This window comes from Oncorhynchus tshawytscha, unplaced genomic scaffold, assembly GCF_018296145.1.
Source record: "Oncorhynchus tshawytscha isolate Ot180627B unplaced genomic scaffold, Otsh_v2.0 Un_scaffold_339_pilon_pilon, whole genome shotgun sequence".
Lineage (NCBI taxonomy): Eukaryota > Metazoa > Chordata > Actinopteri > Salmoniformes > Salmonidae > Oncorhynchus > Oncorhynchus tshawytscha.
This window is the reverse complement of record NW_024609815.1, coordinates 564,021-582,500: the sequence shown is the minus strand read 5'-3', so window position 1 is coordinate 582,500 and position 18,480 is coordinate 564,021. Positions and strand designations below refer to the sequence as shown.

General features: G+C 43.1%; 1 protein-coding gene across 2 annotated transcripts in view; it reads right to left on the bottom strand.

The window, feature by feature from the left end:
* LOC112237593 (probable cationic amino acid transporter) overlaps window positions 1-12,426 on the bottom strand; it is a 19,081-nt gene extending 6,655 nt beyond the window's left edge. The window contains exons 1-6 of one of the 2 annotated variants that reach the window (XM_042318745.1): window positions 12,252-12,426; window positions 6,269-6,626; window positions 5,910-6,095; window positions 5,488-5,724; window positions 1,934-2,151; window positions 1,022-1,168 (exon numbers count right to left, since the gene is read on the bottom strand). In XM_042318745.1, coding sequence (XP_042174679.1) covers window positions 1,022-1,168; window positions 1,934-2,151; window positions 5,488-5,724; window positions 5,910-6,095; window positions 6,269-6,383 — 903 coding nt within the window. In that variant the 5' untranslated portion in view covers window positions 6,384-6,626; window positions 12,252-12,426. Of the gene's footprint in view, window positions 1-1,021; window positions 1,169-1,933; window positions 2,152-5,487; window positions 5,725-5,909; window positions 6,096-6,268; window positions 6,627-11,935; window positions 12,194-12,251 lie in introns of those variants that run through there. The other variant, XM_042318746.1, reaches the window with a different exon arrangement.
* Between the last annotated feature and the right edge of the window lie 6,054 nt (window positions 12,427-18,480).

Sequence of the window (18,480 nt, the reverse complement as noted above, 5' to 3'; positions counted from 1 at the left end):
AGAGTATATAGATAGTCTATATCTGAAACCATAGAGTATAAAGATAGTCTACATCTGAAACCATATATTATATAGATAGAGTCTATATCTTACATCATAGAGTATATAGTGTGTATATCTTAAACAATAGAGTTTATTGATAGAGTCTATATCTGAAACCATAGAGTATATAGATACTCTATATCTGAAATGATAGAGTGTATAGATAGAGTGTATATCTTAAACCATATAGTATATAGATAGAGTCTATATCTGAAACCATAGAGTATATAGATAAGAGTTTATATTTGAAACCATAGAGTATATAGTCTATATCTTAAACCATAGAGTATACAGATATAGTATATATCTGAAACCATAGAGCATATAGTCTATATCTTAAACCATAGAGTATGTAGATAGAGTCTATATCTGAAACCATAGAGTATATAGTCTATATCTTAAACCATAGAGTATATAGATAGTCTATATCTTAAACCATAGAGTATATAGATAGAGTCTATATCTTAAAGCATAGAGTATATAGATAGAGTCTATATCTTAAACCATGGAGTATATAGATAGAGTCTATATCTTAAACCATGGAGTATATAGATAGAGTCTATATCTGAAACCATAGAGTATATAGATAGAGTCTATATCTTAAACCATGGAGTATATAGATAGAGTCTATATCTGAAACCATAGAGTATATGGTCTATATCTTAAACCATGGAGTATATACATAGAGTCTATATCTGAAACCATAGAGTATACAGATAGAGTCTATATCTTAAACCATGGAGTATATAGATAGAGTCTATATCTGAAACCACAGACATACATAGAGAGAGTCCAACCAACCAGAAATCATTCATTCCGACAAACTCTTGAGGGCAAATGATGTCATTTGCACCGAATAGGGCATGGACGTGTGTGTGTGTGTGTGTGTGTGTGTGTGTGTGTGTGTGTGTGTGTGTGTGTGTGTGTGTGTGTGTGTGTGTGTGTGTGTGTGTGTGTGTGTGTGTGTGTGTGTACTCACAGAGACGTATGCAGTAAGGCAGGTGATGAGGGAAACAGTAATAGCATAGGGTATAGAGGTGTTGGGGCTCTTGGCTTCCTCTCCTGTTGTAGCGATTATGTCAAACCCTATGAAGGCATAGAAACATGTTGCTGCTCCCTGCATCACCTGGTATAAACACACACAGTAGAGACAGTGGTTAAAGGCTGTGTTAAAACACAATCACTTTTGGCATTATAATTCCACCAACAGTTGAGCTCGAGTTAGCCACTAGTTAACAATGTTGCTATCTAAAATTAGCTAGTAAACTAGGAGAAGTTGACTAGTTGAATATCAAAATTCATTGCATATCTGCATGCCTACCAATGTATGTGTGTAATAGCATGTGCATATGTACAGTGGGGAGAACAAGTATTTGATACACTGCCGATTTTGCAGGTTTTCCTACTTACAAAGCATGTAGAGGTCTGTAATTTTTATCATAGGTACACTTCAACCGTGAGAGACGGAATCTAAAACAAAAATCCAGAAAATCACATTGTATGATTTTTAAGTAATTCATTTGCATTTTATTGCATGACATAAGTATTTGATCACCTACCAACCAGTAAGAATTCCGGCTCTCACAGACCTGTTAGTTTTTCTTTATGAAGCCCTCCTGTTCTCCACTCATTACCTGTATTAACTGCACCTGTTTCAACTCGTTACCTGTATAAAAGACACCTGTCCACACACACAATCAAACAGACTCCAGTGTGTTACTAATGTGATTTTCTGGATTTGTGTTTTAGATTCCGTCTCTCACAGTTGAAGTGCACCTATGATAAAAATTACAGACCTCTACATGCTTTGTAAGTATGAAAACCTACAAAATCGGCAGTGTATCAAATACTTGTTCTCCCCACTGTATATAAGTCTGTTTGTGTTTCTCACCCCTGACCACCCGAAGGGTAAGAACCTTCCATCGTCCCAGTTGTGTCCGTTGACGAAGAAGAGTCCGGCCACCATCATGAAGACCCACACCATCAGGTTGATCACATTCAACACATTATTAAACCCTACTGAGTTCTTCACCCCCAGGGCCACGATCACTGTCACTATTACTGCTATCAGCAGGGCCAGGAGGTCTGGGTACGACTGCTCTCCTTTACCTAGAGGGGGAGCGGAGGGAGGGAGAGAGGGATAAATACACACCACACCGAGAGGGAAACATACATTTTTTATTTAACCTTGATTTAACCAGGAAAAGCCCATTGAGACCCAGAGTCTCTTTTTCAAGGGAGACCTGGCCAAGAAGGCAGCTACATTACAGAATTAAAACGTACAACAGTACAATACAACAACATGATCCAGCAACATATTCCGTGCCTCTGGTGCACAAGACGAGAAGGCAGTCTTGCATAATACTGTAAATGTCCTGGGGACTTTAAATAGCAACCACCAAGCAGACCGGGTATGGTAACTGCTGGTGGTGAAGGAGACCAGACTAAAAGTGCTTTGTAGATGAACACATACAAATGTAGCTTTCTGAGCATGTAACCAACCTACCATTCGGTACAAGGTGCAATGGCGGGTGAGTGAGTGACTTGGCATTTGTAATAAAGCGGCTACATGCATATATAACAAGTCACCATAATCAATTACAGAGAGAAAAGTGGCCTGAACAAGCTTCTTTCTAGCCATAAGTCGGAAGCAAGCCTTATTACCAAAATAGAAACCCAAGATTATCCATATGAACTTTAAAGGACAACTTGTCATCCAACCATATACCTAGGTATTTGTAGGATGGCAATGCTTACCTTCTCTGGCTGAGTGCGAACTCTGATAAAGGTCATTCATTTCGTTTTTTGTAGTTTGAGACCATAAAGGGAGGCCTGCAGTGACAGAAAAGCAGTCTGGAGCTCTTCAACAGACTGAACCAGAGAAGGAGCACGTTAATATATGGCTGTATCATCTGCATATAGATGGAACTTTGCTGGTTGCATCCCATTTCCTAAATCATTAAAACAAATCGAGAACAACACAGGAGCTAAAATGGAACCCTGGGGCACACCTCTATTAATCTCAAGAAAGCCAGACTTGTGACTGTCAGTATATACATATTGTGTTCTACCAGAAAGATAGTTCTTAAACCAATTTACTGCCCCTTCACTGAGACCAATGTTACTGAGTCTAGCTAGCAACATGGTCAACTGAATCAAATGCCTTTGATATATCAACAAACAGAGCAGCACAATGCTGCATTTTATCAAGTGCATTTATGAGGTAATTTGCCACCTCTATAGCTGTAGTTGTGGTGCTGTGCCCCATTCTAAAGCCAGACTGAACCCCTCTTAGGGCTGTTGCGGTGACCATATTACCGCCACACCGGTGGTCACGAGTCATGAAGGCAGTCAAATTCCACAAGACCGTTTAGTCAGGTAATTAGTCTTCTCCAAGCTCTGATGTTGCTGATGGTCATTAGTAGCCTACCAAACTTGCTAACTACCTGGTACTCAGCACTCTATTGTCCCTGTAATCATTCTGACATTAATGCAAATGTATTCGAAAATGTAATCAAACACTTCATGACAGCCCATGAGTTCATGTTGCGCAACATTTCTATAGGCTATGCAAATGCAGTAGAAAACAGAGTGATGGCCTCTATTAAAAAGAGGAGGATCCCATCAGATTTCTATAGGCTAGGCCTACTATATATATTTCTGAACTTTACTAATATTAAGCACATTGCTTCTCTTTACAACAGGAGTATAGCCCACCTGGCTGGTGTAACAGGGTAAAGGAAATATTCATAGCCTGTTATACATTAAAAAGTATTAGTAAGTTCATAGTATGTGAGGATCTTAAAACATCTAAGGTTAAGAAGATGCATTCAGTATTAGTTGATAGAGATTGATAACATTCATATAATTGTGTTAAAGTTAAAATCTGTCAAAGGGTACGAATTGTGAGAGTAATGTGTAAACGTTATATTGATTACTTTATTTTGTGGTGCCTAAAAGTGTTCATCTGTCATCTACGAAATGCTCTTAATCTATGAGCCGGAGATCGATTGCTCTGGTCTCCACCCATATTCCTGGGGAAAATCGCGGTCTTTTCTCATTGAACTAAACGTTTTGAGAATACAACACCGTATCACTCTCGTGATTATTTCTCCCCTGTTTTCAGGGGCGTAACACTGGCATGAAAATAAACCACGGGGAAAGTGTCCTCCATTCCATTCGCTAGAATAGCTGCATATGTGCACTCCCTCAAATTGTTTGGGAGTTTAGAGATAGGACGATAGTTATTAGATCTGAGGGATCTCCACCCTTTAGCAGTGGGAGGACATAAGCTGATTTCCAAATGGTGGGAATGGAATTGGTCAAGAGACTCAAGTTGAAAATGTGAGCCACAGGTTCAGTAATAATACCAGCTGCTATCTTTAAGAGGTAGGGGCCCAGGTTGTCTGGACCTGCAGACGTTTTAGTGTCTATTGCCTCTAGTGCTTTATAGACCTCAGCATAAGAAACAGGCTAAAATGGATTCACACGAGGGCTTTATAATAGCTTACTGTAACAGAGCTTACATTAGATGCCTGGGCCCCACCATTATCAAAAACTGAACCAGCAGAAAACACATGAAAGCACACTGTCAACAGTCATGCACCGTGCCAACAGTGTATGAGTGTGTGTGTGTGTGCGCGCATGCGTGCATGTGTGTGTGCATGTGTGTGAGCAGAGGGAATGGATGGCAGGCTAGATGGCCAGCTGTTGGAAAGTTCCCATTTCCTTTTCCTGTCAGAGAGATGTTGTCTCCCTCTGTCTGTTTCCACAGTTCCTAGGCTGTCACACAACTGTCACAACCCTGTAGCATAACCCTCGCTACAATCCACAAACAGAAAAACTATCACAACCCTGTAGCATAACCCTCGCTACAATCCACAAACAGAAAAACTATCACAACCCTGTAGCATAACCCTCGCTACAATCCACAAACAGAAAAACTGTCACAACCCTGTAGCATAACCCTCGCTACAATCCACAAACAGAAAAACTGTCACAACCCTGTAGCATAACCCTCGCTACAATCCACAAACAGAAAAACTATCACAACCCTGTAGCATAACCCTCGCTACAATCCACAAACAGAAAAACTATCACAACCCTGTAGCATAACCCTCGCTACAATCCACAAACAGAAAAAGTAGTGATCATCTGTTATGTTAAGGAATGAGCTTTCACTGTCTGTTCCTATACTGCTAGCCACTCTAGACGTCAGGCTCACATTCAGGAAGGTGAACCCTACTGACTTGTATTATTACTCTAACTGTCAGAAAGGCATGGCTGTTCAACGTACTACATTTCTATGCTGGACACAGCCCAGGTCTCAGGGAAGATTATGTCACAGCTACTGGAAACACCACACACACCCACACAGATATACAGCTCACACCCTCCTCCCTTCTCCACCCCCTCCCTCCCCTCTCTCCCCCCCTCCAGACTCACCCAGGCCGTTGAGTGTTCCGATGTGTGTAGTCATAAACGTAGAGATGCTTTTATTGGCTAGTGAGTCCGCCATGCTGCTGAGAGCCGACGCCCCCGCGGCTGTGCCGATCAAGTACTCCAGGATCAGGTTCCAGCCAATGAAAAAGGCCACACACTCCCCCACTGTCACGTAGCTGTAGGTGTAGGCTGAGCCTGTTGTCTTGGGAACGCGAACCCCAAATTCAGCATAACACACTCCTGAAGGGGAGACACACAAATATCATGTACAGTAGCTATGTGTGTGGGTGTGTGTGTGTGTGTGCACGTGTGTGTGCGTGTGTGCACGTGTGTGTGTGTGTGTGTGTGTGTGTGTGTGTGTGTGTGTGTGTGTGTGTGTGTGTGTGTGTGTGTGTGTGTGTGTGTGTGTGTGTGTGTGTGTGTACCTGACAGTATAGAGGCGACAGCAGCGATGATGAAGGAGACGATGACGCCAGGTCCGGCCATCTCCTTAGCAACCAGCCCAGAGACCACGTACATCCCCGTGCCAACGCAGCTTCCTACCCCTAGTGACACCAGGTCTACCGTGGACAACACCCTCGCTAGTTTGGTGCCATGGCTGCTGGTACCACCTGTACACACACACTTACATTAGCATACAAACACACACCTTAACATAAAACACACGTTAATATAACCCACACACATATATCTACACATACTGTATACCCACACATATACTCCCCCCACACACACACATTCCCACCTTCATTCATGCCCCTAGAGGCCCCCTGTAAACACCTACCTGTCCCAGAGTCCAACATGCTCTCTACTGGTTTGGTCCTGAGGACTCTGGAGGTGAAGGAGTGCCATCCTGCCCGCCACTGGACACGCTGCAGCTTACCACGCAGACCTGACATACTGAGGTCACAGGTCAGTGGTTAGAGGTCAAGGGTCAAGAGAGGGCTTCAGCTTTTTTCTCTAGTTTGTCCTCTGACGTTCACTTTTTCCACTCTCGAAAATAACGCTTATCCTTGTGAAGACGGGCGGAGTGGGAGAGAGGATGGGAGGAAGAAAGTGTCTTCTCTCTGGTAGTCAGGTGAGGGGGGTCAGCAGTTCCTCATGGTGATATAGAAGTGTTGTCTGTTGTCTAAGGTGTCAATCTGTAACAGAAAACCCCATGTTCTTACACGTACAGTACAATACAGCTGACAACATATGACACCATGTCTGTGTCTTGTCCACAGCTGTTTGACAGTTACAGTCACATTGGGGAAGATATGGCTGGTTATCCATCCTTTACTGTAAACACACACACACATACACACACACACACACACACACACACACACACACACACACACACACACACACACACACACACACACACACACACACACACACAGCGAGATGTGTGTTCCAGAATGAGTTTCTACCTGAAAACAGAGAGCTAATTATCAGCTGGTCCTTGTAAACCTGTTGTTATAGCAACCATCTCATTACACTACGCCAAATATGACAGTTCATATCCGTCTGTATGTGTATGTGTGTGTACATGCGTGTGTTCCAGATGACTGTGCTGTGCTGTAACTTCCTGAGTCATCATCACTTCCTGATTAGATCTGACCTGAGATGAACTCAGAGCTGATGGACTGTAAGACTCAACTCCTCCACTCCCCCCAATCTGACAGAACACATTGTTCTGTTACAGACCCACACAAGCACACACAATATAATTACAGCCATAGACAAATAATTACAGGGTGGTGCGTCCCAAATGGCACCCTATTCCCGATATAGTGCCCTACCTTAGTCCAGATTACTGGTCAAAAGTAGAGCCCTATAGAGGGAACAGGGCTCTATTTGAGACATAGTCAAGGATTCAACCTTCGATCAACCAATCCCCTTGTCCTCCGCCCAGTCAGTCAACGACTGCACTCATAGAAGATGATTGAGTAAAACCATTTGGTCTAAAGTGAACAGTAGTTAATACACAGTCAGTATGTGCGTCCCGGGTAGGAAAATAACCTGCTCTGATGACTGCTATTACTGACAACCTCTTTCCATCTTTCAATGAGCTTTCTCTTTCTCAGTTTATTTCTCTATTATTCCCCCTCTGTCTGCACTCAGGAAGAGAAGTCATTTATGTAAAGTGGGCCAACGCACCTCTCAATCATCGAGCACTACTCAATCATCGAACACACACACACACACACACACACACACACACACACACACACACACACACACACACACACACACACACACACACACACACACACACACACTACACACACGCCTCTCAGTTATCAACCACTTAAACGAGGCCTGCAATTACCCAGCTGTTTAACCACAGTGGTTGTATGAGTGTGTGTGTGTGTGTGTGTGTGTGTGTGTGTGTATGTGTGTGCGTTTCAGTTTAACCACAAAGCAAGGCACAATACAGGAGAGAGGTGGCCATGGCTATTGTCCCTGCAGAGTGTGGATAATAGAACATAAAGGATAAGAGAGGAGGGATGATGATGGAGGGATGAGCAGCAGACTGATAAAACAGCTCATCTGTTCCCATCAGACACAGTATTGATCTCAAACACAATGCAATAGGATCTGTCCTCCCTAACTAGAAGAACAGGTGTAAACAGCCCATTACAATGTCCAGCCGTCCTCTGCCTTTCGATCGGTCTGTCTGTCCATCCATCTGTCTGCCATCTGGTTTCCTATAGTCATCCACCATAATAATAAATGATTGTTATTCAATCGGCCAATCAATGAGCATGATTCGTTGTTGTAAGAGAGTGGTTAGCTGTGTGTTCCAGCCAACATTACTGTATGTCTGACTGACAGAACGTACATCCTGATTCAGCTTCTGGAACTCAGTATCTTAATAAAGCTAAGAAGCGTCATTCAGTCCAATCTGGCAACTGATTCAGTCCAATCTGGCAACCGGCAATGTTCTGATATGGCAACCACTGGACTTCTGAGTAGGTCAGAGTCAGAGAGAGGGTATGTCATCATTGGGTATAGGACCTGACAAGAGAAATGTTCTCTCTCTCTTCCTTTCTTTCAGTCTCTCTCTCTCTTTCTCTCTCCAGTGCTGAGTTCAAGAGTGTAGTGAGAGTGTGAAAGACAGCTGGAACGCAGCCCTCCATCTCTCTCTCTCCTCTTTCCCCCAATCTCTCTCTCCCCCTCTCTCTCATTTCTCTGTCCCTCTATATCTGTGTTCCTTTGGATGGCCTTGTATTTGATAACCATGGTAACCATATTGCCAAACTGTGACACATATCTAAAAGGATTGGTAACCACACCAATACGCTGTACACATCCCTAGGGCCCAGAATTGATCCCGACCACATGGCCTGATCTGGTCTTCCTCTCCTCTCCCCAGTAGAAAGGATGAGACAAAAGAAGAGGAGGAGAGGAGAGTAATTACTTTAAACTACAGTTAAAGTCTGCCCATTCATTTCCTTTCATTACACATGCAGTAAGATCACAGAGATAACAGTATAATGAGAACAAACACCTCCCACACTTGACCCCCCCCTCTCTCCCCTCTCACTCTCTATCTCTCTATATATTTATGTGGCCTGTTGTCTGGTAGGGGGTGTGCTGCTGATGACGGAGATGCAGATGCTCTGTGATGGTGTGTGTGTGTGTGTGTGTGTGTGTGGAGGTGATTGTATTAGCTTTTATGCACAGACAGGCTCTGTGACGTCAGTGAGGCTATCTCCCATTCACAAACCAAATCAGGTTGTGTGTGTTCTTGTGAGAGGGTGAGTCACACATGAAATAGAACAAGGGTTATGAGATCATCTATACACACACACACACACACAACAATCTATCAAGCAATCAAGCAAAGGGCACTTTGCGCAAACAAACATTTAGATATAAACAAACACACAGTATAAGGGAACACAAAACACACACACACACGCACACATACACACACACACAGCTGCAACCTGTGGCTCAATGATGTTTCATCATTACACATTACACACACACATACAAGCACACACCTGTTGACAGAAGGATTGATCTAAATCCATTACAAACAAGCTTATAGGGAGCAGTCGATGTTACTCCCCGTGACATCTAGCCATGACAGGAGGGGAATTATTGAACTGGTATCCCCATCAGGGTTAAACTCATCTTGTGATCTTCCTTGTCATGACGGGAATGTAGCCAAACTAATACAACATAACAGGCATGACTATTATCACTATCAACACCATATTTTAGCAATAAGGCCCGAGGGGATGGGGTATGTGGCCAGTACACCACGGCTAAATGCTGTTCTTAAGCACAACTCAACTCAGAGTGCCTGGATACAGCCCTTAGCCTTGGTATATTGAGCATATACCACAAATCCCCGGTGCCTTATTGCTATTATAAACTGATTACAAACGTAATTAGAGCAGCAAAAATAAATGTTTTGTCTTATCCGTGGTATACGGTCTGATATACCACAGCTGTCAGCCAATCAGCATTCAGGGCTTGAACCACCCAGTTTATAATTCCTGTTAATGACTGCTGCTTTCAGCACCACGGCCAGCACCACACAGATGGAAGGAGAGAGCAGAGAGAAGGGGAGTGGGTGAGGAAGAGAGGTAGAGGAAGAAAATGAACATGGGGAGGAATGGGTGATGGAGAGAGAGCGAGAGAGAGGGAGGGAGGGAGAGAGAGACAACTCTCATGACATGTCATTAGAGAGTAGCTTGTTCTCGGGCTCCAGGCTTTCTAACACACAGACCTGTCTCAACATCTCAGTGTGTGCATGTGTGTGTGTGTGTGTGTGTTTAAACCTCAGCCCTCAGCCCTAAATAATTGAAATCAATGTTTCCAGCTTTTGGCTTCTCAGACAGAGAGAGAGAGAGAGACAGAGAGGAATGTGTGTGAAGGCTCTGATGACAATACTGCAGTTACAGAGCTCTCTTTGATCCCTCTCTCTTTCTCTCTCTCTCTACCATCTATTTCATGCTCAAACCCAGAGAGGATGGAAAGTCATAACACAATAATATACAATAATAACCCTACCCTAACCAACCTTACCCTATACTACCCTAACCAACCTTATCCTACCCTACCTTACCCAACCTAAAACCTACCCTAAACAACCTTATCCTACCCTAACCAACCTTATCCTACCCTAACCAACCCTATCCTACCCTCGCCAACCTTATCCTACCCTAACCAACCTTATCCTACACTACCCTAACCAACCTTATCATACCCTACCCAACCCTACCCTACCCTAACCAACCTTATCCTACCCTACCCTAACCAACCTTATCTCACCCTACCCTAACCAAACTTATCCTACCCTACCTTAACCTACCCTAACAAACCTTATCCTACCCTAACCAACCCTATTCTACCCTAACCAACCTTATCCTACCCTAACCAACCTTATCCTACCCTAACCAACCTTATCCTACACTACCCTAACCAACCTTATCCTACCCTACCTTACCCAACCTTATCCTACCCTAACCAACCTTATCCTACCCTACCCAACTCTACCCATACCCTGCCCAACCCTACCCTACCCTAACCAACCTTATCTCACCCAACCCTACCCAACCTTATCACACCCTACCCTAACCAACCTTATCTCACCCTACCCTAACCAACCTTATCTCACCCTACTCTAACCAACCTTATCCTACCCTACCCAAACCTTAATCCTACCCTAACGAACCTTATCCTACCCTACCCAAACCTTAATCCTACCCTAACCAACCGTATCCTATCCTACCCAAACCTTAATCCTACCCTGCCCCAACCTTACTCTACCCTAACCAACCTTATCTCACCCTACCCTACCCGAACCTTATCCTACCTTAACCAACCTTATCCTACCCTACCCGAACCTTATCCTAACCTAACCAACCTTATCCTACCCTACCCTAACCAACCTTATCCTACTCTAACAAACTTTATCCTACACTACCCTAATCAACCTTATCCTACACTACCCTAACCAACCTTATTCTACCCTAACCAACCTTATCCTACCCTACCCTAACCAACATTATCCTACCCTAACCAACCTTATCCTACACTACCCTAACCAACCCTACACTGCCCTATCCTACCCGATCCTTCCCTATCCTATGCTATACTAAACGAGGTGTACCTCCCAACAAATCTGCTCCCAAGAGTTTCCCCAACAGCACAAGTTCAGATGTAGCCCCCCACTCCACACGCAGCTATCATCTATAGAAAAAAGCAGACTGATTCTTGCAGAGGATCGGCGTGCACCCTACACACGCAGACATGATGCTATAAATCTGATGATAAGCATCCATTTCGTACAGTCTCTCTCACTCACACACACACAGCAGAGGGTAGCCTTATATCTATCTAAAGGTCCTTCTATGATAAAATAGCGATCAGATGAGATGTAGCCTTCTACGTGATGATATCAGGCAGATTTCAACATTTACTCTAGCTGTTGATAAACAAATACCTTTATGTCGGGTAATGTAATAAGAAATCGTTTCTTCCTCTCCTCTCTCTCTGCTGGAGTCTACTGCAGCTGCAACAGGGATGCGAGTTCCCACCCCGAACACATACACATGCACACGCACACGCACGCCGAGCAGGTGTGACTCAAGAAGGAAACATTTTATCATCAAACAACAACGCGATCAACTGCAGGACACACATACACACCGCGGGTCGAATACGCCATTTTTAACACACACATAACAATGACGACACAGACAGGGAGGGTGAGAGTGGGACAGAGATGGAGAGAAAGGACGAGAAAAAAATTCACTTACGTATTCTACAGTGAACCTGGCAGATTAGAGGATGCTCGCTCTCCTCCGGAAAGGCTCGAGCTCCATGTCGGTTGCTGCAGTCTCTCTCTCTCTCTCTCTCTCTCCCTCTCTCTCTTTCTCGCTCTCTCTGCTTCCCCCTCTCTCTTCTCCTTCTCTCTCTTCTCCTTCTCTCTCTTCAGCAGCAGCAGCATCTCGCGCATCACCAGGAGGCGGTGGGAGGCGAGAGCCTTTTAAATAATTCAGAAGCCTGCTTACACCACGTGACCAGTAATCTATTATTTAGTTGTACACCCCCTCCCCTCCCGCAGCAGAATGGCACTTCGTGACGTCACTTTCGTCCTCTGAAGCGGGTCGCGGTTCCTCCGTTCAATAGCCTATCAACGAAGAGAGGCATAGGCTAGCTATATCATTTCTAAGAGCTCTTGTTTAGGTAGGCCTACTGAATTTTATCAAGTATTTTTTGATGTACTAAAAGCTCCATTGATAGATTGTTTTAACTACTCCTATAGAAATGGTAGTCTGTCAGGATCTCATCAGGAAGGTCTGATTTCTCTATTGTTAAAACAAGACGTTTTAGAGAGCCGTTTTATTTCTCTATTTGGTTAGGTCCGGGTGTGATGTGGGGTCCTGCAACCAATACCTGTCTATTTATGGAAAAATTGCCCTGATTAACTCCTTAGTCATATCTCACTTTACTCACTTACTTATTGCGCTGCCTACTCCTGATGATTCGTTTTTCAAATCATATGAGCAAAACACATTTAGCTTTATCTGGGATTGTCGGTTCCTCTCCTTGTTCGGGCGGCGTTCGGCGGTCAACGTCACCGGTCTTCTAGCCATCGCCGATCCACCTTTCATTTTCCATTTGTTTTCTCTTGTTTTCCCACACACCTGGTTTTCATTCCCTCATTACTTGTCGTGTATTTAACCCTCTGTTCCCCCAATGTCTGTGTATGTAATTGTTCGTTACGTTTATTGTGTGACGCGTCAGGCAGTTTTTTCCCGGGTATTGTTTTGAACCCGTGCTATTGTATTGTTGTACATTATTTTGTGTGACCAGAGCGCTATTCGCTTCTGCCTTTGGCTGGAGTGTTGTGACGCTGTTGCGTCTGACTGTTTTGCTTCTGCCAATTATAGTGTGCCTGTTCACTCATCTCTGCTCTCCTGCACCTGACTCCAGTTGACCAGTTGCGCACCCAGTCTGACAGGGATGCTAAACCAGACAAAATAAAATGTGCCTATCTATATAATGAATATGAATTGGGTGGGTTGAGATGATTAAATATAAAAGCACTAAACCTCTCTCTAAAAGCTTCACTCATTGAAAAGTTTTATTTGAACCCTGAATGGTTCTCAAGTAGATTAACAAGAAAAACTCATCCATTGTTTAAAAATAGCCTTTTTGCCTTTGTGCAGATTGCCATTTTCATTTTCGATTAATTGAAAATTATACTTTTTTCAAAGTATCTCTCTTTTTCTAACAAGCATTGGATACAATTTCCATTTCATCCCCCTGAAAAGATAGAACAAATATTACAAAAAAAATGATGGCTGAACTCAAATGTGTTAGTTGATAAAATAACTGTATTTATGGGAAAGATGTTTGAAAAGGGTATTTTGTTTTTAAATTACATGACTTTACATTGTAAATTGGAATGGTAGCATTACGTCCTTCATGGAGTCTGCTCAATCCAAGTGTACAACCAATTGATTACAGTATTACCCCAAAAATGGAAGAGGCAGGTGGCAGTGGGAGGAGGTAGGGAACTGGTCTATCTGCCCAATATAAAGGATCAAAACTGTCAGAGGAATAAAAATAGCATAAATAGGAAAGTATACCAGTTTCATTTGAGGACCAGGATGTTGACAACTGTGCCATACAGATTGCAAAATAGTTGTGAAGATATTTTTGATGTACTGATTCCATGGTACAGGGTGTATGAGTTGATATATAAAACAACGCAAGATTCAAGACTTGTGCTTTTCAGCTAAAATTATTATATATTATTCTTGCCACCAACAGAATGTTGAGTATTTGGGACATAAAATCATCGAAGCTCTGCAGATTTTGTTGTGAGGATACAGAGTCAATTGACCATTTACTTTGGTGTTGCCCTCAGGTAGCCTGTTTCTGGTCTCAGGTTCAGGAATGGCTGAAAATGCATAGCATTGATCTAAAATTGACCGGGTCAGTCAATTGCTAATATACTAATACTCGTAGTAAAAGTATTTATCTTCAACACGCAACCTGTAGATTCCATTCGATTAGATAGATTGAAATTGTACATTAAACATCACAGCATAGTTGAAAGATATGTGTTGCGTAGAAACACGAAGTGGGTGGCCAGCAGAGATAGATGGGATGGGCTGAGGGAAGCTGAGGGTTGGTATGTGGAATTGGAGACAAGTGGGAGTGGAGTTGCTGTGTGAGAGATAGAATGACGGTCAAAGATAAACGTTTTTAGAAAAGAGAAATAAAACATAATAAAAAGTACATTTGAATGAATGAATGAATGTTTTTACAACTAATGCCGGTTTGACTGATGCCGTGCAGGTGTTTGTACACATGCATACACACACACTTTTATTCAAATAAACACATACAAGAACACACACATACATGAAATAGCACCAGACATGCACAAAAACATATACAGTTGGCATTGCTGTTATGATTTTAGTTGTCCTTGATGTCCTTTGTTTTAAATGTATGAAAGAAATGTGCATTGTTGTTTGCTTCAGTCTTTTCCTTTCTTCTCTTTCTCTGCTACTGTATGACTCATTTCCTAGTATTTTTCTCACTTCCCCAATGCCAGGTTGTTACTACTGCTGTTACTACACGGCCTGTGACCTACTGTAACAGTTGAGATGGCAGTTGTTCTTTTCTTTTTTGAAACATGAGGATCTGTATTTTATGGTCAGTTCACAACTCCTGGCACTAGTAATCATGATATACATGGGCGTAGGAGCCGGGGGTGAAACATTTAGAAAACACAACATGCCATTTCCAAACTTGGTTGTGCATCAACAGTTTTCCACTTGTTATATGGCACTGACTGACAGTAAAACTGCAACATAAAAAGTGATGTAAAGCAAACGTGTTGCTCTGATCACATGTGTAGGTATGGATGTTGGTAGGCTGACCCAAGAGCCACTGCCGCCCCCATCAAAGTTGCCCATCCCTGGTCTAGAGGGTGTATGATACCCACGGAGGGACAGACAGACAGACAGACAGACAGACAGACAGACAGACAGACAGTGTTTTTTAACTGTGTATGTTGCTGGTTATTATTACAGTACAGTAACTGTAATATAAGTTGAAAATATTACTTTAAGTTTCAAACCATACATTATGTACAGGAGCAGTAGTAACAACCTGGCATTGGGGAAGTGAGAAAAATACTAGGAAACTAGGAGCTAGGAACGAGTACGAAATAGTTGTTTAATTGAATATATTCCCATTAACAGTCACGCTGGTATTTAATACAGTATGAGTGGCCATGGCCCTAAGATGGATTGAACTGTACCAGAGGAAGTGCCCCTCTACAAGGCCACCCTTAGCTTTGTACAGTTGTCAAATTCCCCCGCCAGGACAGTGAAACTAAACATCTATTTTTAAACCCTACTGTTATGAAATATTCAGTAGCCATGCTATTGCCCATAGATACAGTATGTATCTATGTGACCCCATATATTGTGTGTGTGTGTGTGTTTCGTTTGTGCGTGTGTGTGAGAGAGAGATGTGTCACTCAGAGAGAAGGGCAATGTCAGACTTCCGTGCCCACTACCCAGAATCTCACGATGCAAAGCGATGAAGTCGCACAACCTGAGGGGTGAGAGTGACGACCCCCCCCACACACACACACACACAGAGCAGATTCACTCCCTATCACAACTCACTTCCATTAGAATCTCATCTCCTCTGTCTTGGTTAGATAACATGTGGGAATATTAAATATTCACAATCTCCTCAGTCAAACTACTGCCTGCCATTGTAGGGGAGGGGGTTCAGTGAACTACACTTGTATTAGATGCCTCAAGACTTGTGTTAGCTCCCAGGACTAAGATATTGTGTTAGCTGCCTGGACAAATATATTATGTTAGCTCCCAGGACTAAGATCTTGTGTTAGCTGCCAGGACAAAGATCTTGTGTTAGCTCCCAGCACTAAGATCTTGTGTTAGCTGCCTGGACAAAGATCTTGTGTTAGCTGCCTGGACAAAGATCTTGTGTTAGCTTCCCGGACTAAAATCTTGTGTTAGCTCCCTGGACTAAGAACTTGTGTTAGCTGCCAGGACTAAGATCTTCTGTTAGCTGCCAGGACTAAGATTTTGTGTTAGCTCCCAGGACTAAGAACTTTGGTTAGCTGCCAGGACTAAGATCAAGTTTTAGCTGCCAGGAGAAAGATATTGTATTAACTCACAGGACTAAGATCTTGTGACGTGCAGACTTAGTAATGTAACTGAATGGCGCAGGAGGAGATGGCTGCCATTTTACTGTCTCCTAACCTATTGTGCTATTGTGTGTTTTTTTCACCTTATTTGTAACTTATTTTGTACATAATGTTTCTGCCACCATCTCTTACGACCAAAATTAGCTTCTAAATATCAGGACAGCGATTACTCACCTCGTACTGGGCAAAGATTTTTTCTTTTACGAGTCGGATGCGAAGAATTTACTTCAAGGCCCAAATCCCTGTGATTCGCATGAGAAAGAGACAGAGATATCGGGAATGTAGGTCGGGGTGCCTTGTAAGGATCCGACGGCAAGTGGGTAATTTGCCTCTACCGTTAGTCCTATTAGCCAACCTACAATCATCGGATAACAAAATAGATGAGCTACGGTCATGAATATCCTACCAACGGGACATTAAAAACTGTAATATCTTGTCACTGAGTTGTGGCTGAACAACAAAAAGGATAACATACAGATGTCGGAGTTTACGCTGATAGAACAGCCGCCTCTGGTAAGACAAGAGGTGGCAGTCTGTGTATATTTTTAAACACTATACTGGTGCTGGTGTGCTGGTGCACAAAATCTAATATAAAGGAAGTCACAAGATTTTCCCCGCCTGAGGTAGAGTATCTCAGGATAAGCTGTAGACCACACTATTTACCAAGAGAGTTTTCACCTCTATTTTTCGTAGCTGTCTATTTACCACCATAAACCGATGCTGTCACTAAGACTGCACTCAATGAGCTGTATAAGGCCATAAGCAAACAGGAAAATGCTCATCCAGAGGCGGCGCTCCTAGTGACCAGGGACCTTAATGCAGGAAACTTAAATCCTTTTTACCTCATTTCTACCAGCATCTTAAATGTGCAACCAGAGGGGAAAAAACTGTAGACCACCTTTACTCCACACACAGAGATGCGTACAAAGCTCTCCCTCACCCTCCATTTGGCAAATCTGACCATAATTCTATCATCCTGATTCCTGCTAACAAAAACTAAAGCAGTAAAGCACCAGTGACTCGGTCAATAAAGAAGTGGTTAGAAGATGCAGATGCTAAGCTACAGGACTGTTTTGCACAGACTGGAACATGTTCTGGGATTCTTCCGATGGCAATGAAGAGTATACCACATCAGTCACTGGCTTCATCAATAAGTGCATCGATGACGTTGTCCCTACAGTGACAGTACGTACATAACCCGAACCAGAAACCATAGATAACAGGCAACATCCGGGTAGAGCTGCCGCTTTCAAGGAGCGGGACTCTAACCCAAATGCTTATAAGAAATCCCACTATGCCCTCTGACGAACCATCAAACAGGCAAAGCGCCAATACAGGACTAAGATTGAATCGTACTACACCGGCTCCAACGCTGGTCAGATGTGGCAGGGTTGAAAACTATTACAGACTACAAAGGAAAGAACAGCCACGAGCTTCCCAGTGACACGAGCTTACCAGACAAGCTAGATCACGTCTATGCTCGCTTCGAGGCATGCAACACTGAAGCATACTACATGAGAGCATCAGCTGTTCTGGAGGACTGTGTGATCATGCTCTCTGTAGCCGATGTGAGTAAGACCTTTAAACAGGTCAACATTCACAAGGCCACAGGGCCAGATGGATTACTAGGACGTGTACTGTGAGCATGCGCTGACCAACTGGCAAGTGTCTTCACTGACATTTTCAACCTGTCCCTGACTGAGTCTGTAATACCATCATGTTTCAAACAGACCATCATAGTCCCTGTGCCCAAGAACACTAAGGTAACCTGCCTAAAT